General features: G+C 44.1%; 1 protein-coding gene across 7 annotated transcripts in view; it reads left to right on the top strand.

Annotated features, from left to right (window-relative positions):
* PIK3CB (phosphatidylinositol-4,5-bisphosphate 3-kinase catalytic subunit beta) overlaps positions 1-27,643 on the top strand; it is a 999,444-nt gene that overhangs the window by 670,059 nt on the left and 301,742 nt on the right. For all 7 annotated transcript variants that reach the window (XM_078666107.1, XM_078666113.1, XM_078666108.1 and 4 more), the window contains one exon: positions 9,212-9,342. In XM_078666107.1, coding sequence (XP_078522233.1) covers positions 9,212-9,342 — 131 coding nt within the window. The remainder of the gene's footprint in view (positions 1-9,211; positions 9,343-27,643) is intronic.

The raw sequence follows: 27,643 nt of genomic DNA, 5'->3' as shown, positions 1-27,643 counted from the left end.
GGTTTATAATATTTACAGAAAAGAACGACGTGAATCGTATTTTGTGTCGAGACTCCGTCACAGGGACACTTCGTCAGGTTAAGGGACCAATTCAGTGTGTCCGGAAAAGACACCAGCCGAAAAAATACATCGAAACGTAGTCTTGTAAGAAGGTACTTTTCATAATTGGATAAAAAGTATGTCAGATAAGGCTGTATGGTTTTTCCCTGCTGTTGGGCACATATTTTTTCATTTTGCGTTTTGATGATCTCTGCCTGATTGCGGAGGTCTCTCAGGTGACCCATGCACATTTGCTTTAATTTTTTCCTGGAAATATCTTCGACTGACGGAGGCTCGTCGAAGTACTGTTCGCACTCCATATCTTTAAAAAAGTTACATATGTAGTTTAGCCACGGGATTTTTCGCCAGTTTGTCAGGCCTAGACAATCATTGATGAGGGAGCGGGTTAAATGGCATTCAGGACTGCACCATATCCGGTGCCACAATAAAATTGGCTGGCAACGTATGGTGTCGATGATGTAGTCCATGCCAAGCTCCCGATGTGAGGCAAATATCGGAGAGCTCTGTGGGAGGGCTAAAATATATTTTATGAAGGCATTTTCGGTGACCTGGAGCTGGTCGATTCGACCGTGACCCCAGATTCCAGCTCCGTAAGTAGCCACGCTGTGGCATTTTGCATAGTATATAGTTAAAAGTTCAGATGGTGCCGGTTTCCCCATTTTCCTCGAAAAGGAGGTTAGTGCAGATGATACTCGACGGAAATGTAGGTTTCTTGCTTCAATTGCCTTTTGCCAGGTCATTGCATCGTCCACTAGGATGCCCAGATATGGATATACTGGAGTTTTTTCAAGTCTGTTGTTATTGACCATTATGGGTTTAGAGTTTTTTGTCCTTGGGCCAATTGTCATTGTAAATGTCTTTTTGATATTGATTTTAAGATCAAGTGAGGCCATGAATGAAATATATTTATCAAGTTGTAACTGAAGTTGGTTTGGGGTACGTGCCAAGATTACTGAGTCGTCGGCGTACAATAGGGTGGGTATCGGCCGACGATTTATCTGTGGCAGGTCCTGGCACCCTTCCAGCATTGCCTGCTCAAGCCCGTTTGTATATAGGTTGAACAGGAATGGGGCCAGTACACATCCCTGTCTCACTCCCTTCCTTATTTGGAAGGGTCGTGACAGTTCTCCACTGGTGCCAAATCGAACTCGACCCTCCGCAGTAGAATAAAGTTCTCTTAGGAAGGTTAGTATGGGAGGGTCCACTCCGAGGTCTGATAATAATTGCCAAAGCTTCGCATGCTGGACGCAGTCGAAAGCCGCGCTTAGATCGACATAAACAAGGTAGATATTTCCTCCTTTGGCGCGGGCATATTTTCCAGCCAGGAGGACAAGGTTGAGAGCCTGCTCCACAGTTCCAAGCCCCTTCTGGAAGCCATATTGCAGGTCGGTTATGATGTTGTTCTCCCGGGCCCATGATTGCAGTCGGTCCAGGAGTAGTCGACCTGCGATCTTACCCATGGAGTCCAGAAGGGAGATCGGTCTGTAGCATGCGGGGTCATTTCGGTCGCCTTTTTAAAAAATTGGTAATAGGATTGAGGTAGACCAAGACTGGAAGAGGCCAATTGAGGCTGCTGCTGACATGACCCGTAAGATTATTTTTGACCAAAAGTCCACGTCATAGAGGAACAGGTCCATTGGGACCCCGTCGGGACCTGGGGCCTTTCCAGTTTTTGAGGCCTTGATTGCTTTTGTTATTTCGTTGAGGGAAAAACGTATATTGATCGGATAGATGTCATTTTGCTCCACACAGAGGTCATTTAATTGAGTGCTTGATGGTGCATCGGATGGAGTTCCGAAGATTTTAGAAAAATGGAGGACCCATTCGGCCTCCGTTATTGCCACATCGAAATGGTCGGGATCAGTACTATTGGCCATGAATGGTGATCTTACGACTTCCCAGAATGTAGTGCTGTCTTTCCTTTGGGCACTATCATGTAAGCGCAGCCAAAGGTCTCGTTTGATCTGCTTTTTCCGGTCTTTCCGAGCAGAATTATAGTTTTTCCTCAATTGAGAGATTTCATCCGAGTCTCTCATGGGCTTGCGCAAGGCTTCTTTTAGGGCTGTAAGTGCCTTTCGGCAGGTGGAATCGAACCACCTCGTGGTCGGGAGCTGAGTCTTGTTTTTTAAGTTGACAAATAGCTCGTCCCTTATTGTATCTTGGATGTTTTGGAAGCATCTGACAATCGTTTCTGGCGGCTCTTCTGGAGACATACATTTGGATAGCCAGTGGTGGGTTTTTCCCCTGATCCTCTGTGTCATCTCTGCGGGGTCGATCTTTGCCCATTTGATTGTGTACCCATTCAGTTTCTTCATGGACACTAGGTGTTGTTCAAGGGAGCTAGGCTTAACAGAGTACACTCCTGCTTGCAACATGTTGATTGTCACGCTAAGCGGGTAATGATCACTTATTGGGTTAGTCCCAGTTTCATAATTCGTTAGTTGACCTTTTAATGAGTTTGAGGCTATTATATAGTCGATGGTTGTAGCACAGCCTCGCCCATGGAAGGTGGGCAGGTAGTCACACTGCGGATCGACTAGTTCATTTACGAAGTCCAAATCTAGAGAGAAGAGGATTTCGTTGAGTTTATTTCCGCATAGCGAATGTGCAAAGTGAGGAATGGGGTTGCCGAGTTCGTTCTGGAGACCGCAATTACCGTTTTTGTAGTTTGTGCACATAGGAGAATTAAAATCACCGCCCCAGATATAGTAAGTAGGGGAAGTTTTATTGTCTTGTTGTAAGGAGATTAGAAATGCGACAATCTCAGCTAAATTAGACCAACATTCCAAGGAGCCTAAATTATTGTAGTAGTTTATGAGTATGAATTTACTGACTGTAGATGCTACTGTCTGCGTGACCTGCGTAATTTGGATAATTTGGAAAGTGGATGACTCCTTTAGCAATTTCACTCTAAGTGGGAGGGTATTGGCGATGTAAGTTGCGAGCCCCCCTTTTGGTCTGCCCATATTTCCGGGTACTGCCTGGGTAAAGATGGTTTTGTAACCTGCAAGATGTGATGGAGTTGTGCACCAGGTTTCTTGCAGACACAGGATATGGTGTTGCTTTGCTGTGTCGAGCCACGAAGATGATGTTATTTTTGAAGTCAAACCTGCGATGTTCCAATATACAGTTGAAACGCCCAGTTTCGTGATAACCGTTGGAGTGCTTGATACGGTTAACAAAGTATTTGGCAGAGTATTTGCAGGCGTAGTTTCTAATAATTCTCGTTGAATAGCCTGATGGGATTCGGCTGGGGCCCTAGATGCTACTGTTGGCTGATGACGCAAACCGGAAATGGTTTCGCCATCTAATGGAGGGTTTACTTGGGCGACTTTTTTCCGAGCGTTCTTGCTAATGGTTAGTGTTTTCTGTATAGGATTGTTATTATATTCAGGGTGAAATTCTGGAGATGCCGGGTATTGTACTAGGTTTACTGGTTGAGTTGAGGAGTGGGGTTTCGCGTGGCTGGATCCCTCCCGGGGTGGTCAATCGACCATCTCCAAACAGTCAAAGCGATTTTGAGTCGGAAGGCCCTGCCAGCCTTCATAAGGTCGATAAGATCTTTCTTGCCAGTATTGCCTCGGCCGATCTCTTGGCCCGTTTCTGTCGCCATGTTCATGGGTGTACTCCGAGTGATCCCATGGCTCTTGGTTCCATGGGTCCCTGGAAGTTTGGTGCCATGACCAAGGCGGGATGTTACGATGCTGCCTCGCTGGGGGGTAGAAGAACGAGAGATGACGGGCGTCAATCCCTCCCTTTTTTTCAAGAGATGGCCAGGAGCAAATATAATCCACTGCGGAGGGATCTCTGCATGTTACTATGATGCAGTCTCCGCGGATTGTTTTCGTGGTTTTGCCTACCCAGGCTACCCTGCGGACTGTAGAAATTCCTCCCGAAATGTGGGACTCTAAGGGCCTGTTGATACTTAGCCACTGCATGACCTTGTTCTTAAGTGACCATGCAGTTTCAGGAGTGTCATCGGTTTTCTCAGGTACGCCTGTGAGAACTATTGTATAGGGGGTAGCTCCTGGGGGCAAATGGGCTGGACGTCTGGGTGCTGGTAATTTTTTCATGATATTCCTCGGAGACAGCTGGGAGGCCGTTGGTTTTAATGGGAGGGAAGCTGGCACTGTACCAGAACGGGCCTTGTTTGTATTATTGTTTGTCGCTGATCCTGGGGTCTCTAGGATAGCTGAGTCTGTGTTTTTCGGTTGATGATTTGATGCAACCGAGATATTACTCCGTTGTGGTTTGGGCGTTTGGGGTGGCGGGTTTTGATTTGCGGTGTTTTGATGATGGCTTTTTCGTGATATAGTAATTGGATTTGGACAGTTTGCTGTTTTACGTGGTTGCGCTTGGATTTGCGTTTTGGGTGGCTGAGGTGGATTCCGCTGACCCTTTACTTCTATGCGCGTATTAGTATCAAGGAGTGTTGCAGAAATTATGTTCAACTGAGCTTCTACATTTCTAATACTGAGTTGGATGGGTTTTAAGTGCTGGAAAAAGAGGTCTTTTATTGTCGTTAGAACTTGCGCGGTGACTTTACATGTTCTGCAGGAATTTTCAGAAGCCTCAGTTGAGGTTTTCAAGACTGGTAGATTAGTTACGGGGAGAGGCAGTGCGTTTAGTTGGGTTGTGGGGTGGACATGAGTTGAAACATGATCTAGACTAGGGGCAGTGATAACAATATTTCCAGGTGGTATTATGTTACTTTGTTTAGGGATGGCTCCTTCCCTTACTCCTTGGGTGTAGAGGTTCATGCTTGCACTTGTTTCCCCCTGGGTTTGGCAAATCTCCAGATCTGGAGTTGCTTCCAGGTCGTCGGTGGATTGCGAGGGGTCTGACTCTGATTGTGTCACGGACAAATCCACTACTGATGGCACAGTGTTTATATCAGGAACTGACAGAGTCACAGGAAGGGAACAGTTCTGTGAATTAAGATAAATTGGAGAAGTAGCATTTGCTATGGCGCCCAAGGAGGAACGTTTTGCGTTTGCATTCATGAGGTCTAATGACACTCTTTTCTCCATCAGGGCGATGCTCTGGTTTATTGCCTCATGGGTCCGTGTTATAAATAGATCAATGGGACCCGTGATTTGAGCGACCTCTTGTGCGTGTTTAGATTTGGTCTTTGAAGAACTCCTAGTTTTTGCTGGCATAATGATGCCTAATGGGTGTAATTTCAAAGTTGAAAAGGGGGTGGCCCGGTCCGGTCTCTGCCGGTCACTAACGGGCAACAACGGGCCCGCCCTTGGCCCGGGCTTCGCCCCGGGCTGCGACCCGCGCGCGTCCCGCGTTGCGCGTTGAGGGGCTTGCTTAAATCACTGAAGGTAAGTAGGGGGCGTGGCACTGGGAGGGGGCGCGGCTCACGCGGGAAGAGGAAACAGCTGATGGATTTGACGCTGTTCCTCGCAGTCCCGGGGCCGCGCCTCTCACCTCCTCTGCGGCCTCGCGTTGGCTTCCTCCTCCCTCTTGTGGACGGTAACAAAAGTTTTTCACAAGCTACTCCTGTAGCGCTTTGTCTGGCAACAGTTAGGGCGTTGGTTCACAGAAACCTCAATGCGAGCGGCTCCCGCGAAGCGGGGGCCGCGAGAGGTTATAGGCACCTGATGGGGGCGGGCACTGGGAGGGGGCGCGGCTCACGCGGGAAGAGGAAACAGCTGATGGATTTGACGCTGTTCCTCGCAGTCCCGGGGCCGCGCCTCTCACCTCCTCTGCGGCCTCGCGTTGGCTTCCTCCTCCCTCTTGTGGACGGTAACAAAAGTTTTTCACAAGCTACTCCTGTAGCGCTTTGTCTGGCAACAGTTAGGGCGTTGGTTCACAGAAACCTCAATGCGAGCGGCTCCCGCGAAGCGGGGGCCGCGAGAGGTTATAGGCACCTGATGGGGGCGGGCACTGGAAGGGGGCGCGGCTCACGCGGGAAGAGGAAACAGCTGATGGATTTGACGCTGTTCCTCGCAGTCCCGGGGCCGCGCCTCTCACCTACTCTGCGGCCTCGCGTTGGCTTCCTCCTCCCTCTTGTGGACGGTAACAAAAGTTTTTCACAAGCTACTCCTGTAGCGCTTTGTCTGGCAACAGTTAGGGCGTTGGTTCACAGAAACCTCAATGCGAGCGGCACCCGCGAAGCGGGGGCCGCGAGAGGTTATAGGCACCTGATGGGGGCGGGCACTGGGAGGGGGCGCGGCTCACGCGGGAAGAGGAAACAGCTGATGGATTTGACGCTGTTCCTCGCAGTCCCGGGGCCGTGCCTCTCACCTCCTCTGCGGCCTCGCGTTGGCTTCCTCCTCCCTCTTGTGGACGGTAACAAAAGTTTTTCACAAGCTACTCCTGTAGCGCTTTGTCTGGCAACAGTTAGGGCGTTGGTTCACAGAAACCTCAATGCGAGCGGCTCCCGCGAAGCGGGGGCCGCGAGAGGTTATAGGCACCTGATGGGGGCGGGCACTGGGAGGGGGCGCGGCTCACGCGGGAAGAGGAAACAGCTGATGGATTTGACGCTGTTCCTCGCAGTCCCGGGGCCGCGCCTCTCACCTCCTCTGCGGCCTCGCGTTGGCTTCCTCCTCCCTCTTGTGTACGGTAACAAAAGTTTTTCACAAGCTACTTCTGTAGCGCTTTGTCTGGCAACAGTTAGGGCGTTGGTTCACAGAAACCTCAATGCGAGCAATACTGTTTCTCTTGTACACACAGCTCTAGAGAGCTACGCCGTCCCTGCGGGGAACTCCCATGTACGCAGACATTCACGGTACCGGTAAATAGAAAGGAGTGTATAAGGTTAACAGTTTTTAACCTCCCTCTCTCTAGCACTCCTTATAAATTCTTATTTTCTGTCTGGATCAAAAATATTTTATGTTTGTAATGGTGTCTTCAACAAGCAGGCCTCATCAGGACTAAGAGGGTAAAAACAATCCATACCTAAAACAAGCAAATAACTAAATTTACATTTTTATATATCATCGGGGATAGCATTCTAAATTTCCATGCACACAAAACCTGAAAAACAGTTAACGTCATGAAATTACTCATCTCGAGGTAAATGGCATCGAAATCATTTATTTTATATATCAAGAAACCCTTACGTAATGTGCACAAATTAAAAATGCTAAAAACGATATAAATACAGTTCCTCTTCACTAGGATCCTAAGCAGACACCCGTGACACATATATATATATATATATATATGTGTATATATGTGTATGCACCCCTCAATACCATAAACTTAAATCACAAGTGAATTGCCATAAGTTATAAGAAAAAATTACCTACCAAGCAACTTTAATCGGTGCAACTAAAAGGAAAAGGAAGTGCTACCTGCAACATCAACAATGAGGACAACTTTAGCTGACAAGCTTCACCTGGATTTTACTTGGATTGAACAGGTGCATTGTGGTAGTTATATTCCCAAACCCCAAGAGGCAAACCAGAGCTTCCGATCCCTTGGCTGGTTCTTTGGACCACTTTCCTGCATCTTGGGGAAGTAAGTGTATAAGTTCTACATTGCAGGCGGCCTGGACTCTTGACTTTGTCCTGGTCCAGTGGAACCTTATTTTTAGTTTTTTTTAACTCTTTGAGCTCTCATCTTGTCAAGGCTGGATTACTTTAATGGACTGTTTCTTAACATGCAACAATAACATCTCAATAAGTTGCAAGTGCTTAAAAATGCTGCTGCTAGACTTCTGTCCGGTACTCCTAAATTTAGTCCAGTAAGAGCAGTAATCCAAAAGCTTCATTGGCTACTTGTCTGGAACAGGATAAAATTCAATGCTCTGTGCACTGCCTTCAAGGCATTACATAATACTGGTCCCGCTCACCTTAGATAAAAGTTCGCCTGGTATGTACTCAATAGAATATTTCGTTCCTTGGGTGCCAAAACCCTAGTAGTCTCCAAATTTAAGAAATCTAACTGGGTTGGGAGAAGCTTTATTTGTACTGCCAATGCTTGGAACGAGCTGCCTTACTTCATACGCTCTGCTCCCAATTTACTCAGCTTCCGGAAAGAGCTGAAAGCTTGGCTGTTTGACATCTAGGCCCCCTTTTTTCGCTCTCATCTGTAGTACCCTAGACATTTCATGGAGCTAGTACCAGTACATCTCTGGGTAAACATGCGCTTTACAGACCGCTTAACATTAATATATTTGCTTCTAAGTGCTAACTTTACTTGCAATCTTTAAACATTCATATCACTGGTTCTCTACATTGGATTTCGTTCTTTTTGGTGTCATTTTACTCATAAAAATATAACCTATGTTTATAAATTGGTGTTGAATTATTATTGTTACATCTTATTTAATGTATTGGTGTTTTTAAATGCTTCACACATCGGTCTCCTAAGTTAAGCCTGCATGCTCAGTCAGCTACCAAGGGTTGAGCAAGAAATAATTCATTGAGACCTTGACTGGACTTCCTATTGTGACCTTATTACTAGTGGTAGGTACCTACTTACCACTACTAATAAACCACCTTCCAACATTAACAAAATCTACTTGCAGCATTTTGTGTTTCTATATTGACCCTCTTAAACAGGCTAGTTTCTGAAAAGCATACTCTGTTGATTGTTGGTATCTGTTCGTGCCATACACCCTATCCATTGACCCCCCCCAAAAAAGGTTAAAGAATATTGATCATAGATAAATTTACATATATTGGTCTCACTTTCTTGATTCTTGTGCACTCTTCTGAACAATAGACCTGTGTTCTTGAACCTCAGGTACACCTGAAGCTGCACATACTAAATTTTTGTAAATTTATGGCCAAACCTGATTGAGCGATAACTCAAAGTATTCAACACCATTGTTCTGGAGCTTTAATGTGGAGAATTTCTTTTTATTTGAATATGTCTCACTTCTATGCAGTAATAACTATTGACGAATCCGGTGCTACTATCAGGAGTACACATATGTTGATGTTGTGGGATTTTTCTTCTGCTGAATGTAATCCTTTCTATTTGCAACTTTGTTGAACAGTTTTAAAAATGATCGAATGTTTAATCCATGTATAGCCTCCAGTACTTTTTTTTATGTAATTTGCATATGTTAATTTCTTCAAATTATATTTGTAATTAAATGTATTGACTTTTTTAGCATTTTTTTAAAAAGAAAATTTGGTATGTTCTTACCTTTTCTGTTCTCAAGATTGTTTGGAACTTTGTGTTTCAGATGAACTTGAAGATATGTTAAATCCGATGGGAACCCTACAGACAAATCCTTACACAGAAAATGCAACATCATTGTATCTCCAATTTCAGGAATATTCCAGATCCTCTATTTATTATCCCCCTTTTGATAAGGTAAGAAACTAAAGAAAGGATAACTAATGGATACAGTAATATTTGTAAGTTTCAAGTATTGTTTAGGTTGGCTAACTGATTTTTATAGCGTAATTATGACCTTCTGAACCTAGTTCTGAGATCTGGGCTATATCATGACATCTGGAAGAAGGGCCCTCTATTCTCCCTCTTGTCATAATGCCCTCTCTCGACCCTAGGTCAGTGGACAGTTACAGACCTATCTCCTGTTCCCGGCTAAGTTCTTGGAGAAGGCCATGAACGCAGCGCAGAACTACAGATCTTTCTGGATGCCCATCGATTGCTGGACCCTGCTCAGGATGGTTTCCGAGCCCAACATTTCACCGAGTCTGCACTGGTGGCGGCGGTGGAGGAAATTGGAGGGACAGTGGACAAGGGCCGCAGAGCGGCATTAATTCTACTTGATCTCTCTGCCGCCTTTGACACGGTCCACCATGTGCTCCTGAGAAAACGCTTGCATGCTTTGGCTTTAGGAGCATGGCACTATCGTTGCTGAACTCCTTTCTAGAAAATAGGCAACAGTGGCTTGAGTTGGGAGGGGTTAAATCCAGCCCCTTCTCTCTCCCATGTGGGGTCCCACAGGAATCGATACTCAGTCCAATACTTTTTAAGGTTTGTTACCCCTCTGGTTCAGCTTCTCGTGAGCTTTGGCCATTCCGTTCTCTCTTACGCTGACAACACACATATTGTGGTGTCTAACATCCCAGGTTGAGGAGGACGCTTACAACTTTCGCAGATGCATGTCCGCAGTTGCAGGCTGGATGGAGGAAAAGTGCCTAAATCTAAATTCTGGGTAGATGAAGAAATTGCTATTTGGGAATGAAACCTCTTTTTGAAGTGCGTCGTCATGGCCCAGGCGTTAGGGGATCTACCGAAACCAGTTCTGAATGCTAAAAATCTGGGAGTCGTCTTTGATACCAAGCTATGTTTCAAGTGCTCAGATCAATGCAGTGATCTCCGGGGGCTACTATTTGCTACGGATTCTGAAAACAAACCCTTCAGTTTATTCCAGCTGAACTTCTGTAATGACTGTAATGTTGGCCCTAGTTGGGTCGAAGCTAGATTACTGTAATACACACTATCTAGGCATTCCGAAATATTCGATAAAAAAACTGCAGTCTCTCCAAAATGCGGTGGCCAGCACACTGTTCAAAGCTGTGTAGCATCTACTACATTGCCTACGCTGGCTCGCTGTGGAGAGGAGAATTTCGTTCAAAGCTTTGTGCCTAATGTATAAGGTGTTACAGGGAACCGGCCCCCTCTACTTTCAGGAGCTATTTACATGGTATACTCCAAGTAGAACGTTGGGATCTAGCACAGAACATAAGGTTAATTTTCCAAGAAGTAAGCGATTAAAGTGGGGCGGAGGACTCTGACATTTCAGTGGGGAAAGTTATGGAATTCCCTCCCTCTGGCTCTCTGCTCCCAACACAGCCTGCAGCTGTTCAGAAAGCAGCTGAAGATCTGGCTGTTTCCGCCGACTTAGCTCTAGTGACTCATCTCCCGGGTTGATGCTCCCTCTTTTCGTCTTGTTCCACCCAGTGCTAAGACACCCTTGGGTATTGCATGCTTTACAAACTCAATTCATTCATTCACTTATAGGTAAATTCAGATGCAGATGCATAAAGTGATACCTAGATTCACAGGTTCTTTTTATTAATAAAGACTCAATGTGGTTCTTTAAATGTATTTAGATTTAAGAGTGAAAACATTGCTCATTTTCTTAATTTTACTAATTTCTAAAATTTTCTCTAACCAGACCTGTAGGATCAAAAGTGTCTGGTGCTTCTCTGCTTTTCATTTCATCTTTTCTAAGTATGCATATCTATCTATGTATGTTTGTAAGTGATTTATAGAGTATGAGCCTTGCTAGAAAGCAATGGAGCACTACACTAAGATAACTATACTGCATCCTAAATGTGGACAGGAGGCTATAGGTGGAGTAGGCAAGACCTACATTTGGTTGAGGGTCATAGTGAAGTATGGTAAGTTTGATCAGGGTGAGTAAGGAAGCTAGGAAGAATAGTACACAGGAGGTAAGAGGTGAAGGCTGCAGGAAGTACAAGTGGGTACGTTTGCTCGAAAAAGTAGAGGGTGTTGTCAAGCTGCAAAGTTCGAGCAAGCTAGGTCAGTGGTGTGATGCAGAATTTAAGGTTGATACTGTGTAAGAGGGGTCTTTACTCTGGTGTTTACTTTGCGCAGCAAGTTCGCTCGGGTGCATGAATGGTGCAGAGGGGTAGAAAAGGAACCTTCTGTACAGATTTTATGTGCTTGACAGCAACGTTTTTGTATAGAAAATATTTTACAAAAGGTGTAAGGGTGAGATGGTTAATTAGCTTCATAGTGCAACAGTGACACATTGATTAATTGTGCCTGCTATCACTGGTGAATTTATCACAGGTGAAGACAGACCTATATCACTTTAATTTTCACATCAGTTTAAGGAGAGGGCAGAGGTTAATCATGCCCTTGAATTGTAGGTGATAACAGCTGGTTATCATTTTGAACTGGAGGAGAGTTGAGGGTGGTCAAATGACTGATGTTAGAGAGTTACAGTGGCCTTGGGCATACAGTGTACATTTCCAGAACTTCGAGGTGGCACAGGGTGGTTTGAGTGTGATAAGAGGGTTTTTGTTAGTAGATCATAAATTCTTGGTGGATGTGTAGCAAGATTCCAGGGAAATAGGAGCCAATTAAATCTCTCCCTAAAACTATTAATAATAGTATGTGGCCCTGAATTGGGCAGAGAGCCAACTAGCGTGGTGATGATTTGACAGGGTGAGAGTATGTCTAGATAGATTATACAAAGTTCTGGCTGCCAGGTTTAAGGCATTGTAAAGAGGTGCGGGGAATATTTAGTTTGACCAGTAGTAAAGTATTGCAGTAGCCAAGCCTGATAAGTAGCAATGAGTTGATTAGTCTATTGAATAGGATGAGAGCAGATTTTGTTTGTTTACCAATTGATGTTGGGCACTGTATGCCATTTAGTTATATAAGATTCCATTTGCACGGATTAGTTGAGAAGGACCCAGTGGTTAAACATCAAGGTGGAAAATCTCAGTGTGGCAGAGGAAAAGTAGAATGGGTCAGTTAAGGCGATGGGTGCAGATGAAATGAGAAATTGCAGGACTCCCATGTTGGAGGATTTTACCATGACTGATCATAGTGTAATTGTTGGACCTGCCCCTTTTTGCAGGGTTATCCCACATTTGTTTGCCTTCCTCCTATAGTTTGTCTGGCCTGTTTTTGTTGGCTTTAGGATGTTGGCACTTTACCACTGCTGATCAGTGCTAAAGTGCATGTGCTTACTCCTGTACACTTAGTATGATTGGTCTACACCGGTTTGGCATATTTAATTTACCTGTAAGTCCCTTGTACAACGTTATCCCATATACCCAGGGCCTGTAAATTGTAGTGTGCCTGCAGCGCTGCTTGAGCCACTCACAGAAGTAGCCTTTCAAACCTGTATCGGGCCTCTGCCACTGCAGGGCCTCCGTGTGCAGTTTACTGCCACAGTGACTTGCTATTTAAAGTTCCTTGCAATGTCTGGAACTCTCCATTTACTACATATAGGTCACCCCCTATGGTAGACCCTAGGTAGCTCTATGGGCAGGGTGCTTTGTAGGTAAAAAGTAGGACTGGTAAGGCACCTGTTGTGTGGCATGTCCTGGTAGTGACAAACAGCCTATTTGGTTTCTCACTGCTGTAAGGCTCTTCTTTCATAGGTATGCATTGGGAATTCCCTGATATGTGTGTTCAGTGGTAATTTCTGATATGAAAAGATTTGATATGTTTGGAATAGTTGTGATAAATCCTGCTTATTTGTGAATGTAGATTTTTTTATTACTGTTTTAGAAATTTTACTTTTAGAACTAGACATTTCTATGCATATGACTTTGTGTTTTGCAGCCTGACTCCAATCAATGCCTGGTTTAGACTGACAGGGGCCTGATTTGTGCATTCACCCTAGACCATCACAAAGGGAGCTGAGGTGTTCCCCCGCATATCCTAATAGGTCTTCCTGGGCTAGAGTGGTGGGAGGAGTTGTCACCTGCTCCTGAATAGGGCTGTGCCTGCCTTTCACAACGCTGTCTCTGCTCCTCTGTAGTGTGTCTGGAGCCAGGGCTGGGGATTGAATGGTGGTGTTCAGCACTTCTAAAGTTTGAATCGAAGTTCCCTCCAGGTCAAATACATTATGAGTATAAGTAAAGGGTCTTAGACCCCATGCTTTTAGACACTGCGAGGGACTTGTAACCAGACACTCTGCTAGCTCTACATTTTGCACATTGCCAGGGACTATTGTACTATTGTGCTGCCAGGAGGAGCCAACATTTGCTTTGTTGGGCTGACCTGCTTTATAGACACTCACTTTGCTACAGGTTATGTATTGTTATGTTATGTTAATAGTTTACTTATTAAGCGCATGTACGCCCGTAGGCTTCATGGCGCTATCGGAAGGAACATAACACGCAAAATACTCAGAGGTAAGCCTGATAAAAAAAGCCATGTTTTAAGAGAATGTCTAAAGGTAAGAAGGTCTGGACTCATTCTCAAAGGAAGTGGTAGAGAGTTCCAAAAGGTGGCTGCAAGATGGTCAAAACAGCAGCCGCCAAGACGTTTTTTTCTTAAAGGTCGGAACAACCAATAAAGCTTTGTGGGCAGAACGAGGATTCAAAGAAGGATTGTATCTAGAGACAAGGTTTTTTTATGAATTTGGGACCTGTTTTGTAGGGTTTTAAAAATAATACATCCTGTTTTAAAAGCAATCCGCTGCTTCACAGGCAGCCAATGAAGTTGTTTCAGGCCTGGTCTGATAGACTGCCATTTTGGTTGTTGCAGAATAAGCCTGGCAGCTTGATTCTGAACAAGTTGGAGTCTTTTTAACAGGCCCGCTGGAAGTCCGAGGTAAAGACTGTTTGAAAAGTCCAGGCGGGACAGAACAAGGGCAATAATAACCTGAATGAGTGCAGGTAGTGTCAGGAACTGGGCTATTTTTTTTATTTTCCTAAGTTGAAAAAAACTAGCGGAGACCACTGTGCCAACTTGTCCTTTCAAGGAGAGATCAGCACTGAGTGTGACTCCCAAACTTTTAACCGAGAAAGATTTCATTGGTGGGACTCCCATACTAGGTGGCCAAAAGAATGGATTCCAACTTAAATCACTTTTCCCAGGCAAGATTAATTCTATCTTGCCTGGGTTCAGCTTTAAGTGATTGAGGTTCATCCACCTCTGTATGTGTGTCATGGTGTTTTGGAATTCCACCATGGAGTCTTTATTATTTAGAGGAAAGACAAGTTGGAGATCATCCGCATAGTTGTAAATGGTAACTTTGGCGTTCCTTAAGGAGTGTAATAGTGGGCGAAGATAAAGATTGAACAGTAGAGGTGATAATGATGAACCTTGAGGTACCCCGCATGTAATGGGAGTTCTAGAAGCTGTGAAAGTGCCAAGTCTCACCGATTGCGAACGTCCTGTGATGAAAGAAGTGATCCAGCTTAAGGCAGGGCCCCTAAGGCCGGCTTGTTCGACACGGTTGATAAGAATGGAATAATCAACCGTGTCGAACGCTGCCGACAGACCAAGGACCACGAGGGCCTGGTGGATGCCTCTGTCAGCATTGTGTCTTAGAGTGTTTTGGACAGCTAGGATCATGGCTTCCGTCGAATGACAGGGGCGGAAGCCAGCCTGGTTAGGTTCCAGGTATTCAGATTCTTCAATAAATTTGGACATACACGAGGAGTCATGGGCTTCCAACATTTTTGATGCATAGGGTTAAAGATATTGGCCTATAATTTATTGGATCATGTGGATCTGCTCCTAACGTTTTAATCAGTGGAATGAGCAAAGCTTTCTTAAAGCTGCTCGGCACTTTGCCTTGCAAAAGGGATTCATTAAGCATCGATGCTCCACCATTACGATCCTCCATCTCAACGTCAGGTCACTAACCAAACATCACCTTGAGGTCAATACCCTCATACTGGATGAAAGCCCTGACATCCTCTTCCTCTGTGAAACCTGGCTACGGGACGGCACTTCAGTCATACCTAACCTCACGCTTCCAGACGACTATCTTATGTCGACCCTAAACAGGGATGGAAGAGGCGGAGGTATCGCTATAATCTATAAAAAACTATTCTCATGCTTATTCACCAAGGAAGAACTTCCCGACTGTGAATGTGCACATTTTAAAATCACTATAAATCCCAACTTCACCATGTCGGGCCTTTACATCTATCGCCCACCTGGACCTGCTTCAAAATTCATTGAAGCTCTTCTTGAGACAGCTAACTCTCTAGTGACAAAGAATGCAAACTTCACTATATTAGGCGATCTCAATCTTCACTTTGACCTACTTAGTGACTCCACCATCAAAAATCTTCTTGCTGACCTCTCTGCCCTGCAACTTAACTCTCTTATTCTTACTTCAACGCATCTAGCTGGTCACATCCTAGATCCAGTATTTACAAACATCGAGGGGATTAAAACAGAGGCACCCTTACCGATGGGATGGACAGACCACTACCTTATTAAACTGACTATTCAGGTCAATAAAACAATGCACAAAATCATACCCTCTCGCCGCCTAAAAAGACCATGGCACAAACTATCCATCAGTGATCTCCATGCTACCCTTGGGGAATTCCATCATGGGACCAACCTTGACATCAATGTAATCTAAAGCACGTTTCACGATTGGATTACGGGAGGATTAGACGCCCTTATCCCAGCAAAATGGACGAAAGGACGTAACTCACCGTCCAACCCATGGTATAACGATACCCTCAAAACCATGCGCAAAGACTGTAAAAGAGCTGAGCGCTTATGGAGAAGGGAATATAAAAACGACGATAAAACCAATTATCTTTTAAAACAAAAAATGTACCATAAAGCCATTCACGTTGCACGAACCACCTTCTATGCAGATAAAATCAATTCTAGCCCTACCCCTGCCAAAGAAGTTTTTAAAGTTGTTCAAGAACTTCAGAGCGGTAGATCCCCCCCCCCCCCCCCAGTATTTCCTCTGCGCAACAATGCGAAGACCTAGCCATATTCTTCGTTGATAAAGTACAGAAAATCTATACATCTTTTCCCCAGCACTCCCCCAGCCCCACTAAAAGCCCTATCCCCTCCCCCAATTATACCATCTTGACCCACATCCCAGAAATTTCCATTGACAGCCTCACCAAACTATGCCGAAAAGTTAAAACTGGCTCTCCGTCAGACCCCATGCGCCCGACTCAATTTTTAAACTCACTTAACTTCTTTCTTCCTTCCCTGACCTCTATCTTGAACCTCTCCTTTTCCTCAGCGAGTGTACCATCTGCCTGGAAGCAAGCGTGGGTCTCACCCATCATCAAGAAACCCACCCTAGATCCATCTAAACAGGAAAATTTCCGACCTATCTCCCTGTTCCCATGGCTGTCCAAACTCGCTGAAGCCCATGCAAACAGTATTCTGTCCCAGCACATGGTCCAAAACAACATCCTGGACCCATCACAAAATGGGTTCAGACCAGGCCATAGCACTGAGTCTGCTCTTCTGGCTACCACAGAGCACCTCCGGACGATCTTAGATGCCGGTCAAAGTGCTGCGCTGATTCTTCTTGACCTCAGCGCGGCCTTTGATACGGTATCCCACGACATCCTTCTTAATCGTCTGGAGACATTCGGAGTTTCTGGCCTTGCATTGGAGTGGTTCCGATCTTTCCTAGAGGACAGATCTTTTCGGGTCTCAGCACCCCCCTTTCTATCTAATCCTCACCCTATTGCACAGGGAGTTCCGCAGGGCTCGGCATTGAGCCCTTCCCTTTTTAATCTTTATGTGCAACCTCTTGCGACAGTGGCCAAAGAGTGGGGCCTGACACTAGTGTCGTACGCCGACTACACACAGCTGGCCATCACTCTGACGGAAGGCCCTTCCATCTCGGCTTCCAGATTCAAAAACGGTCTCCGCAGTAGCCCAATGGATGACAAACAACTGTTTACAGCTCAATGCTGGTAAAACAGAAGTGCTACTCCTTGGTAAAAAACACCAGCCTTTGGAATGAGCACTGGTGGCCATCCTCCTTAGGCACCATCCCACCCCCCAAATCCCTAGTTAAAAATCTAGGAGTATGGATGGATGCCTCTCTTAACTATCAGACCCACACCAAAAAAGTTGCTGGCACCTGTGTCGGCCTGCTGAGAAGTCTTAGCCACATACTTGGCTTCTTTGCCGCCAAGGTTCGCCAGCTCATTATTCAAGCTACCATCCTATCGCGTTTGGACTACGCCAATGTACTCCTCCTTGGCGCCAACAAAGGAGAGATAGCACGACTACAACGCGTGCAGAACTCTGCGGCTAGAGCCTTAGTCGGCCTCCCTCGCAGATGCTCGGCCAGAGCTACAATTCGAAAATTACACTGGTTACCTGTTGACTCTAGAATTAAATTCAAAACTCTCATCATGACCTTCAAAATCATCAAATCTGGAAACCCAACACTGCTGCGACCTCTTCTCACCCCCTACGCTCCATCACGTAACCTACGATCCTCTAACCAGCACCTCCTGTGCGTTCCTCGCATAAAACTCTGCCGCATGGGCGGCTGCTCCTTTAGGGTCCTAGGAGCCAAACTATGGAACAATCTGCCACAAAACATCCGTTCCATAGACAGTCTACCGGCCTTCCGAAAAGCCATTAAAACGCATCTATTCCCCCTCCCCTAATCCTCCTCTCCACCTTCCATTCTCAGGCCAGGGTCTGTGGTTTTCTAGCGCCGGGACGCCTCTTCGCTGGGGCAGCTGTTTTGCGCTTTACCAAAACAATACAATACAATACAATCGAGAGAACGCCATGTGGGAAAGCCAACCCCACCTCTCGGAAAATATATGGAGGGCAGATGTCATCAGGTGATCCCGACTTGACACGTGTAAAGAGATCGTGCAAAGCTTTAGTATCGATGGGGTGAAAAGTTTCCAAAATAGAAGGATTGTAGTAGACATCATCCAGAGGGACAGGGGGCAAAGAGTTTGAGATACTCTGCTTTAAAGTGATGATTTTATTTAAGAAAAAGACATTCAGAGAGTCGCAAAGCTCCTGTGTGGGAATGATCGAAGGGGTGGTTCTTTCACTATTGCAAAGATCGTTCACAATGTTGAACAAATCTTTTGTCTTGTTCTGTGAGTTCAGTATTTTTCCTGAGAAATAATCAGTTTTCAGTTTTAAAATAGATTTTTGGTAGGTTTTCCGAGCCAGACAATAATTAGCTCTATCTTGTGATAGATACCTAGTCCTCCACTTCTCTCTTTTTGACGCACTTCAAGTTTTAAGATCTTCAGTTGTGGGGTGAACCATTTGTGTGCGTCAGAGCGTGAGCGGGGGAAATTTACATAGGGTGCATGGATATCAGCTGCCCGTTGGATCCAATGTGAAAAGGTTTCTTCTATGACATCTGTCTTTAGTCATTGGGGGAAGGGTAGTGGCCAAGTTGTCCAAAAAAGCCGATGTGTTAATGCCCTTCCATTTCCTAATTTTTCCACCTGCCTGGAAAGACTGTCTTGTGCTTCTATCAATGATAACTGTAAAATGTATAAAGAAATGGTCCGACGAAATACAGGGAGTTATAGAAGAGATGGATAGAGACAGATTGAGACCATATTTGGTCTAGGCTATGGCCTTGCTCATGAGTGGGAAAGTGGATCTGTTGAGTTAAGTTCAGATCCAACAGTAAATCCTTAAGTTCTGCAGCCTGGGGGTCTGCTTTAAGATCATCAAACCAAAAATTTAGATCTCCGGTTAAAACAATTTTGGAATAGTTTGCTACAAGAGAGACCATACGCTCGGCCAAAGATGCGGAGAAAGTAGGCGTCAATAGGGGGGGGACGATAGACCAAAACTAGTAGTAGTGCTCCAGTATCAGTGTCAGTTTTAAAAACCATATTCTCCGTGCTAGCCAGGGCAAGTGGAGGGAGTGTAATAAATTTGTCCAAGGGATCCTTGTGCTGGCCTGCTTGTTCCCTGCTCTGTGCCCCCAGTGCTCTCCAGGGGCTTGTGAGCTTGCCTCCCCTCCCCCTGTTCTTGTGAGGGGCTCGAAAGGCTTCTTGTGCCAACAACCTGTGAGACTTGTGAATCCGGCCTGCAGCCGCTGTTTGCCCCTCCCCACCCAGAGCATGGTAAGCGCTTTATTTTTTACTTTGAAAGCAGGCTAACTTGCTCCGTGCCCCTGTTCCCAGCTTATGTGGAGCTGGGATTACTCATCTGCTCAGTGCATGTGCAGCACTTCTTCTTTGCCCAATGCAGCAACTGCTGAAGTGCTGTTCAGGGTTCTGCCCCTTGGCCCGTGATAGTCAGGTGCGTGTGTCCGCGCTCCAGTCTGCCAAGGGAAAGCCCGTTCTTGCCACCTGCAGTTCTGGCGCTGTGGTGTGCTCAAGCACGCCTCTTTCCACGTGAGGCCCCGCCTGTTGAGTAGCCTCTGCACAGTCAAGAAACCCGCTGGGAGACCTGAGAGCAGTTCCGGGTCTCTAGTGAAGGAAGTGCCCCCAGGATTTAGGTCGCTTCAACAAGCCTATCGTTGTCATTGCTAGGGGCAGGCAAGGCTTCAGAGGATTGTCCGCCTAGCCTGTCCTCGGACTAGTGTGTGTGCCGGCATCCCCTGCAGCCATAAAAGTGAACGGAGACCCAGGGATCACACCACTTCCCCACCCTGCCTTTGCCAGCAGATAGCTGCCTTTTGGGGGACCCAGCAAGGCCTCTCGTAGGTCTACAGTAAGAGGATGCCCCGTGTTATCTCCTACCTGTGGGTCATTTGTGGCAGTGAGAGCAATGCTGGGATGTGTCCTCGATCGAGGCCCCTGTGTCATTGAGTAACGAAGTTTACAAATTACCGTATAATAGGAGCACAGGAGAATTGAACTGTACCCTTTATGGTGATTAATATGTTTGTGGGCATTACCTAACGGCCTGGATACAAAGACTTTCAACCCACAAGCCATTTGGCCTAAATGACAGAATCGAACTATCCTGTTATCTTTGAAAAAGACTCTAAGGTCGACTATGTAGCTCCTGTGAGATCTTATTTTTGTTTCCTTATTTTTGTTTCCTTGTTTTTAGTGTTTTTGAAAGCATTTTATTCTAATGTTTTGTAATGTTCATCACTTACGTATTGTGAACCACTGTCAAATGCATTGGGTTATAACACACCTCAACACCCATACCCGTTTCCCCATCCCACACACACAACCATGACACAATAGCTTGCCCGGTTAAGCTTCATGCGATTATTGCCCATCCCCGTGGGTTCTAACCCCCGTAATACGATATACATTTTTCATTCTTTTTTCATTTTCATCAACTCGCTAATTTATAATTACTCTAAATCATGCTAATTCCTGGCATGTACCTTTAATATATATATTCATACGCTGCTGTCCCATCACGTAGGAACTTCCCCATTTCCCGGGGATTCATTAGCGGGTCTGTTATCAGTTACATTAATCACTTGATCGGAACTCAGTAACTTGGATAAACGCGGTCAATGGCGGATACGTCCATACCGGCGTACTTGAGATGAGATCGTTCGTGCGGATACATTGACGAACTTCTGAAGGTCAGTCATCTGGGGACACTGCTCTCTAATCACGGCAATAATTCCATTACCAACGGCATTTACTCGTTTTCTTACAAGCTTTCGTTTTTGCGTTTTCTACCCATAGAGTCAACCACGTTAACCCACAGATACAGCGACATGTAAGAGGGTCGACTTAGCCCTTTTTTTTTAAACACACGGGCATTTAGGTTTTACTAAGGTGATACCCTAAACTTGCACTTATTACCATCACGACCCAATACAAGGAGATCACCACACACCCCACTGTTTCCCGGTTATATCCACTGACAGTTTGTTCATTTATGCTTTATCCTTATAGTGTCTTTTCCCTGATGAAGGGCACAATTAGTGGCCCGAAATGCATTGGATCTGCCTAAAGGACTTTGTCACATGTTGAAAATGATGATATATGACAGATTATCAAATGACAGATATGGAATACCTTTGGAAATTGTTTGTAGAATAAAAACAATTGATATCGAACATACTAAACATTTAGTGGATCCTCTGTTTCTTAGGAGGAATGATTGTGTGCACATAAGGATGGAACCAATGGCTCACTGGTTTCACACTTGAATCACATCACCTAACTGCTACATTTCATGCCCTGGTGTGATGATTTATTCATTTTATGCCTTGCAATGACAGGATAACAAATATAATTCCAGTATCTACATATTGTATACAGTGATGATGATTTTCTGATGTGTGCAAACCTATACGTCTTTATCGCAGTACCTGTGATGTTATGACAATTGCCTAGTTGGCAAAGTGATAATTGGCTTATGTTGTTCTGGTCTAGGTGTTATATTTAGTATATGAGATGTTTAAATAATAATTTTGTGGAGTCTCGTTTGTGTTGTATTTATTGTGTCGCTGGTGTGGGTGTTGTGCAAACGCTTTACACATTGCCTCTGAGATAAGCCTGACTACTCTGCTAAGCTACCAAGGGGGTGAGCAGGGGTTATTAAGGTGCATACTCAGAAACCCCATTTCTAACAGCCGTCCTGTGTTGAATAGCAGTGGGGCAGTCCGAAGTACATGAGTGAAGGTGGGATATTAACATATAAAATGGTCTAAAATTTTGAATTTGTCAGCTCATAAGCGATATCAGAACCAAGAAGAGATCTCCTGGGGGAGGTGTTGTATAGTGACAAATGTAGATGGTGTAGGACAGAGCCTTGTGTGTCTTTTCCACTCCATTAGACGTGGGTTGGGTATTTGTCTTGGTGTCCCAGCGACTCAGGACTAATTCCAGAAAGATACAAGCTTAGTTATGTGTGAGAGAGGCCTGTAATACCTACTGAGTTGATAGAAAATAATAATATGAAAGGATCAATGTTATGAAGGGTGGTGGACAGGTCTAGGAGTATGGGGATCGAAGAGGGATGATTGCGATGGATAGAAGTCTTGACATCCAGTCTGATGATGCAGTAGCTGTGGGTGCGGTGTGACACACCAGAGGTTTGGATCTTCAACTAGAGTACACTGGGCTGCTGGCATTGACTGACATGCACATGAAAGTAATTTGAGCATGCACCTAGAGCAAGTTGAACTCTCCCATGGTCTGTTATTTGTTCTGTTTCTAGAGTCATTTGTTGAAATATTAGGGACACTTAGAACCCCATTCAGGAATATCCAATGGGTCTTGTAGCCAGTGCAGAATGTCTATCAAGATGGCGCCAGGGCCAGCACCTGGAATACAGTTCTGAAATATCCATTTAGTAAGAAGGGCTACATATTTTAGAGCAGGTCCAGCTGGTACCAGGCTTCCTCTGTTTTTGCAATTCATGTGAATCTTGAAGCTGAGGTTGGAGTCTATGTGAACGCCTCAGAACTTGGCGCAGTTGACCTGTTGTGATATGAACTCGTCCAAATTCTTCTGTTACCTCAGCCTCTAGTTGTGGTTTTCATTGGTGTCGGTGATGAGTGCAAATGTTGTTTTAAAATGATTCAACTTGAGGTGTGATTTTTATATCCAAACCTGGGTGGTGAAAATGCAATCTCTTCAACGATCAATTACTGAGACCTTCAGTTAGAGCTGGGTATCATCTACATATTGAATTCAGATTTTCTTACTGACTGAACTTGACATGAAGATAGAGACTTTATTATTGCTGCAAATAACTGTGATTAGTTTGGGACTTGATAAAACCAAGTGGTCTGCTGGACTGTTCCATCGTTACAAAACACACTTCATGGCAATATGATCCAAGCCATTTTTTTGGTTGATGGTGTTGAAAGTTGTTAATAGGTCGGGTAGTATGAGGATGTTGGGTACACAGCTGTCAAAAGAGCACTGTTGGTAATAGGCTCATTGCAACATTGTAGTCAGAATATGGGCTATTAGTTCTGCAGAAGGTTGTAGTGTTTGATCTCAAGGAAAGGTTCTGAATGTCTTTCCAATGATCCTCCCACAAGAATAGTGACTGTGTGAGTTGGCATTATCCTGATGGATGTTATCATAGGGCATTAATGAAAAGGTGCTTAGGTGAGAGGGTGCCTTGAAAATATGCAGCAGAGGGTTGTGTAATAAAGGTATCACGTATTGCATATCAAGAAGTTAAAGTGCTTTGATTAGTTGGACATTTCGAAATCATGTGGTATCTGAACACACATCCATTATATTTGCAGCCTTATCACTAAAGTCATCAAATAATAAAGTCTTTGGAATGTTAGAAAGATCTGATGCAAACCGTTGCCACATGAAATTCTTGGGTGGCAGAGCAGATCCATTAGGAGCTCGGCAAAGATATGAAAATACGTATGATGGTTACTATTGAACCTTCTATTTCTTTCTGGCAAACATTTTTCTTATATCATTATCAAGAAGGTGTAAGGGAACAGATAAAGTGAAAGATTACTTCTGACTTGCAGCGATCAGCCCGAGCCTGTAAATATTGCACGATGAATGTGTGCCTAGCAGCTTCTATTTTGTAGAGTATTGTGTCAGTCAGAGAGTGCACACTTACTTGCATGTAGGTTCTTTCAGGTCTATAATTCGGTAAAACCCCGAACCAGGATAAGCTACTTGAGTGGGAAAAAAACCCTAACCTTTGTAATTAGCAAACGCTATATTGAACGGTATGTGTTACGGCTATAAAGACAAGTGTGTGCTAGCCTCATAGGGGCTGACTGAAGAAATAAGTTGGACAGGGTTACAATTGCACTCCATTTACTTCAAATTTTAGCGGTAAATAGTGCTCGCTTTTTCCTGTATCTTTTATGCCACTGCAAATTTGATATTAGCCTCTGCCCTTTTTAGCTGAGATGGACCCGGATAGAAATGGAAGACCGGCTATGCAACTACATTCAATGGAATTTTTTTTATTTAAAAATGTTCTTTATTTTGAACGGAACCAATATAGTTGTGTTACTAGAAGGATTTATCAGGTTCTGTGGGTGATCCACCTTTCTAGCAGGAGGTGGAAAGGGCATTTTGAACCTTTCAGAAAATATTTTAGTTGTGCCTCTACGTTTTTTTTTGTTGCAATCAGTAGCAGATGGTTAATATAAATTCTAACAATTCTTTTAAACCCACTTTCTGTCCTGTTGTAGGACATTTGGTAAGGTTACATCCTAAGTCCCAGTTAGCCGATATATCATGAAATTGGATGTTTTGCAAATACCATTTAACTTGGATCAGGAGGAGAAATAAGAACGCAATGGTTAATGTAAACTTCTAAGTATATCTTTTGTTTTAGGAGCTGGCGAATAATCCACCTGTGGCTTGCATCACAGTTTTTGGTTAAGCTTCCCAATTCCAATTGTTATCAATAGTCCAATCTAACGTGAAGGCTTGAATATTCTCCTTGGTTCATTTTTATGGGCTGTTACATCACAGTATGGAGCATACATTACGCTATGGACCATATATGTATGCTCTTGTACTCTGAATGGAATTACACATGTAGGATGTTTTCTTTCAAATGTGCCATTTTAATATTGACCATCTGTCACTTTTAATATCTTTGTAATATAGAGATTTCAGCGTAATGTGCATATTATTGCTCAAAAGATTGAACTAAGCCGGACAAATTCATCTAAATATAATGTTACCTTACCCGTTGGTTTTTCAGTGAATTTCTACGTTTTTTTTTTTAAACAAAACTGATCTTTTTATCTTATCTAACTATGACGTTAGTTTCTTTCGTTTTTTTCCAGGGAATATGTATATAAATTCTATTCAATGGAATAAACAAAGGCTAAAGTAACGTTATAGTTGGGTGTGAAAACCCGACTTCTTTTCTTTGATAAACACACACATATATATATATATATATATATATCAGCTCGGATTTTCTTCAGAACCTCCCGTAGGCGAAAAGAAGAAGCGGACCACCACGGCTTACGGCAAGGAATTTTATTGTTCTTTTAACCTCCTTTGATGACGCGTTTCGAGCATCAAGTGCTCTTGCTTACACACTGAGCACCGCGTCAACCATCTTTTTAAATATGCATAGTGAGTTACACCCCCTCAACGTGAGTCACATGACCTGAAACATTGACATAGAAAGAGTATTGTGCATAAAACATCAACCATCTTGGCAGTGTAATTTCGCAAAGTTGTACATGATTGCCAGCATAAATGCAATGATGTTCGGCTAGCAGCTTAAATGCAGTAGCAATGTTTTAAAAGCGTGGGTTATCATATATCATATTGTAAACAGCATGAATGCTGTAATTATATAATATCTTCAATTTAAATTAACTTTTAAATTTAAAATTAAAGTGGCATCGTGCAAACAGTAAATAGAAAACATACATTGGTAAAAAACGAAATTCATACTTATTTACAAAAATACATATGTATATAAATATCTAAATATATATCATCATATTAAATACCATTGTTTAAAAATTTCTATATAAAGATGAGTCTTTCTACACAATTTCTATCCATTGCACTTGCCTGTTGCATATATTCGATAACCACTAGACAAGAGAAACAATAACATCCAAATTCATAATTCTATCTGTGTTGTGCAACTCCACTATTGTTGTATGTGTATATTGTCTTATGTACATAATGCTTGTCAAGGTTGCATGTGATTATAATCATTATTTTGTGTTTGTGCAAATGTGCTAATCACAATCTGTTTTGTTAATATTTACATCACAAATTCATTCAAAAAAATCTATTTACACACACTAAATCTCACCCGAAGTTTATGTACAGAATAAAATTGCATTAACAAGAAGTCCGGATTCACAGAAATTTAATTCATTTGTGGGAAAAAGGATTATATATTATTGTTATTGCCGAGAATTGTGCTTGTGATTAGTTTTGACAGATATCAGCAATATCAGAGACCCTAGATGATAGATTAGAGAATACTGAACCCTATATATATATATATATATATATATATATATATATATATATATATATACACACACACACACACACACAAACACAGCCACGTATTGTAGGTAGCTCTACCACTTGTAACTGTGGCCCGGTGTGCGCCCCTCTTTAACCCGTTGACCGCGGCTGGAATTCCGCCGCAGTGCCGGTGATTTATGATTGGGCGTACACGCCCATCGTGACGTCGGACGGCCGGGGGCCGTCCGACGCACGGAAAGGGTTAATTTCCCTTCTAGAGATGTCACTGAGCATAACTGATAGGCCCTGCAAGCTGTGACATAAATGGTCTACAACACTATCTAATGAATAGGTGTCCAGCTTAGCAAAGGCCAGATCCATACCAAATTAGCTTGTTATCTACATATTATAAATGTGAATACCGTTAATCTAAAAAGAAACCACACAGAAATCTATTGTTTAACTTAAAAAGTGCATGCAGTCTGCGGGCCTGGGTAAGGCATCCTTTTCTATTGCAAGTAAAGTTTCCTAAGTCACATACATCTAAATTATGATAAAACCCGGCCAACAGCAATATAATATAAAGTTGTCATCTTGATGCGCTGACATATTAAATCTCATCTGTAGGATACATGCCCACTTGCTGGGCCGTAGTCTTGCTTTGGCCGGATTGTTTTCATGTTTTTGGTCTCCACTCTTTAACAGTCTTGGTGTTATGATACACACTTGCGCAGTACGTGGGAAGCAAATGAACACGTGGTACATCAGGCTACTCATCTCCATGCCGTCTTGGGCTTTTCTTTGCGCTACATCGCAAGGCAGGGTGGCTCGCACCCATTTGGCGGTAAATGAGTGTAGGGATTGCCCTGGCAGTGCGTCGGACTCCACGCCTCAGCCAGGATGCATAAAGCAATACCAAAAGGGATGATGGACAGAGCGTTGGAGCAAATCAAACACACACACACCCAGTCAAATGATCTGGGTTTAATCGATAATCATTCTTTAGCTCACTCCACCACCCCAGTTCAGACATGGCCAAATGCAAATCAGTCTGACCCTGTGCCTCATGGGAACAGTCCAGCCCGAACTGCCAAGCCATGTCTTCCCTGGACCGGAAACGAGCATCCTGGGACCGGTTTCTGGCAAATCAGATTTGTTCTGCATTCCGTCCATCAATTGTGTGCCTTTTGCTTTCTCGCCCTAAGTGCGCCAGGTATGCCCAGACGTGGGTCCTGGGCTCACTGTGCCACTGGAATCAAGCTGCCCTGGCTGAAGAGAGGTGAAACCCCGAAACTGGTCCTAGGATGCTTGTTTTTGGTCCAGGGAGGACCTGGCTTGGCAGTTCGGGCTGGACTGTTACCCTGAGGCACAGG

The sequence above is a fragment of the Lissotriton helveticus genome, chromosome 11, assembly GCF_964261635.1.
Source record: "Lissotriton helveticus chromosome 11, aLisHel1.1, whole genome shotgun sequence".
Lineage (NCBI taxonomy): Eukaryota > Metazoa > Chordata > Amphibia > Caudata > Salamandridae > Lissotriton > Lissotriton helveticus.
This window is presented reverse-complemented; position numbering and strand designations above follow the sequence as displayed.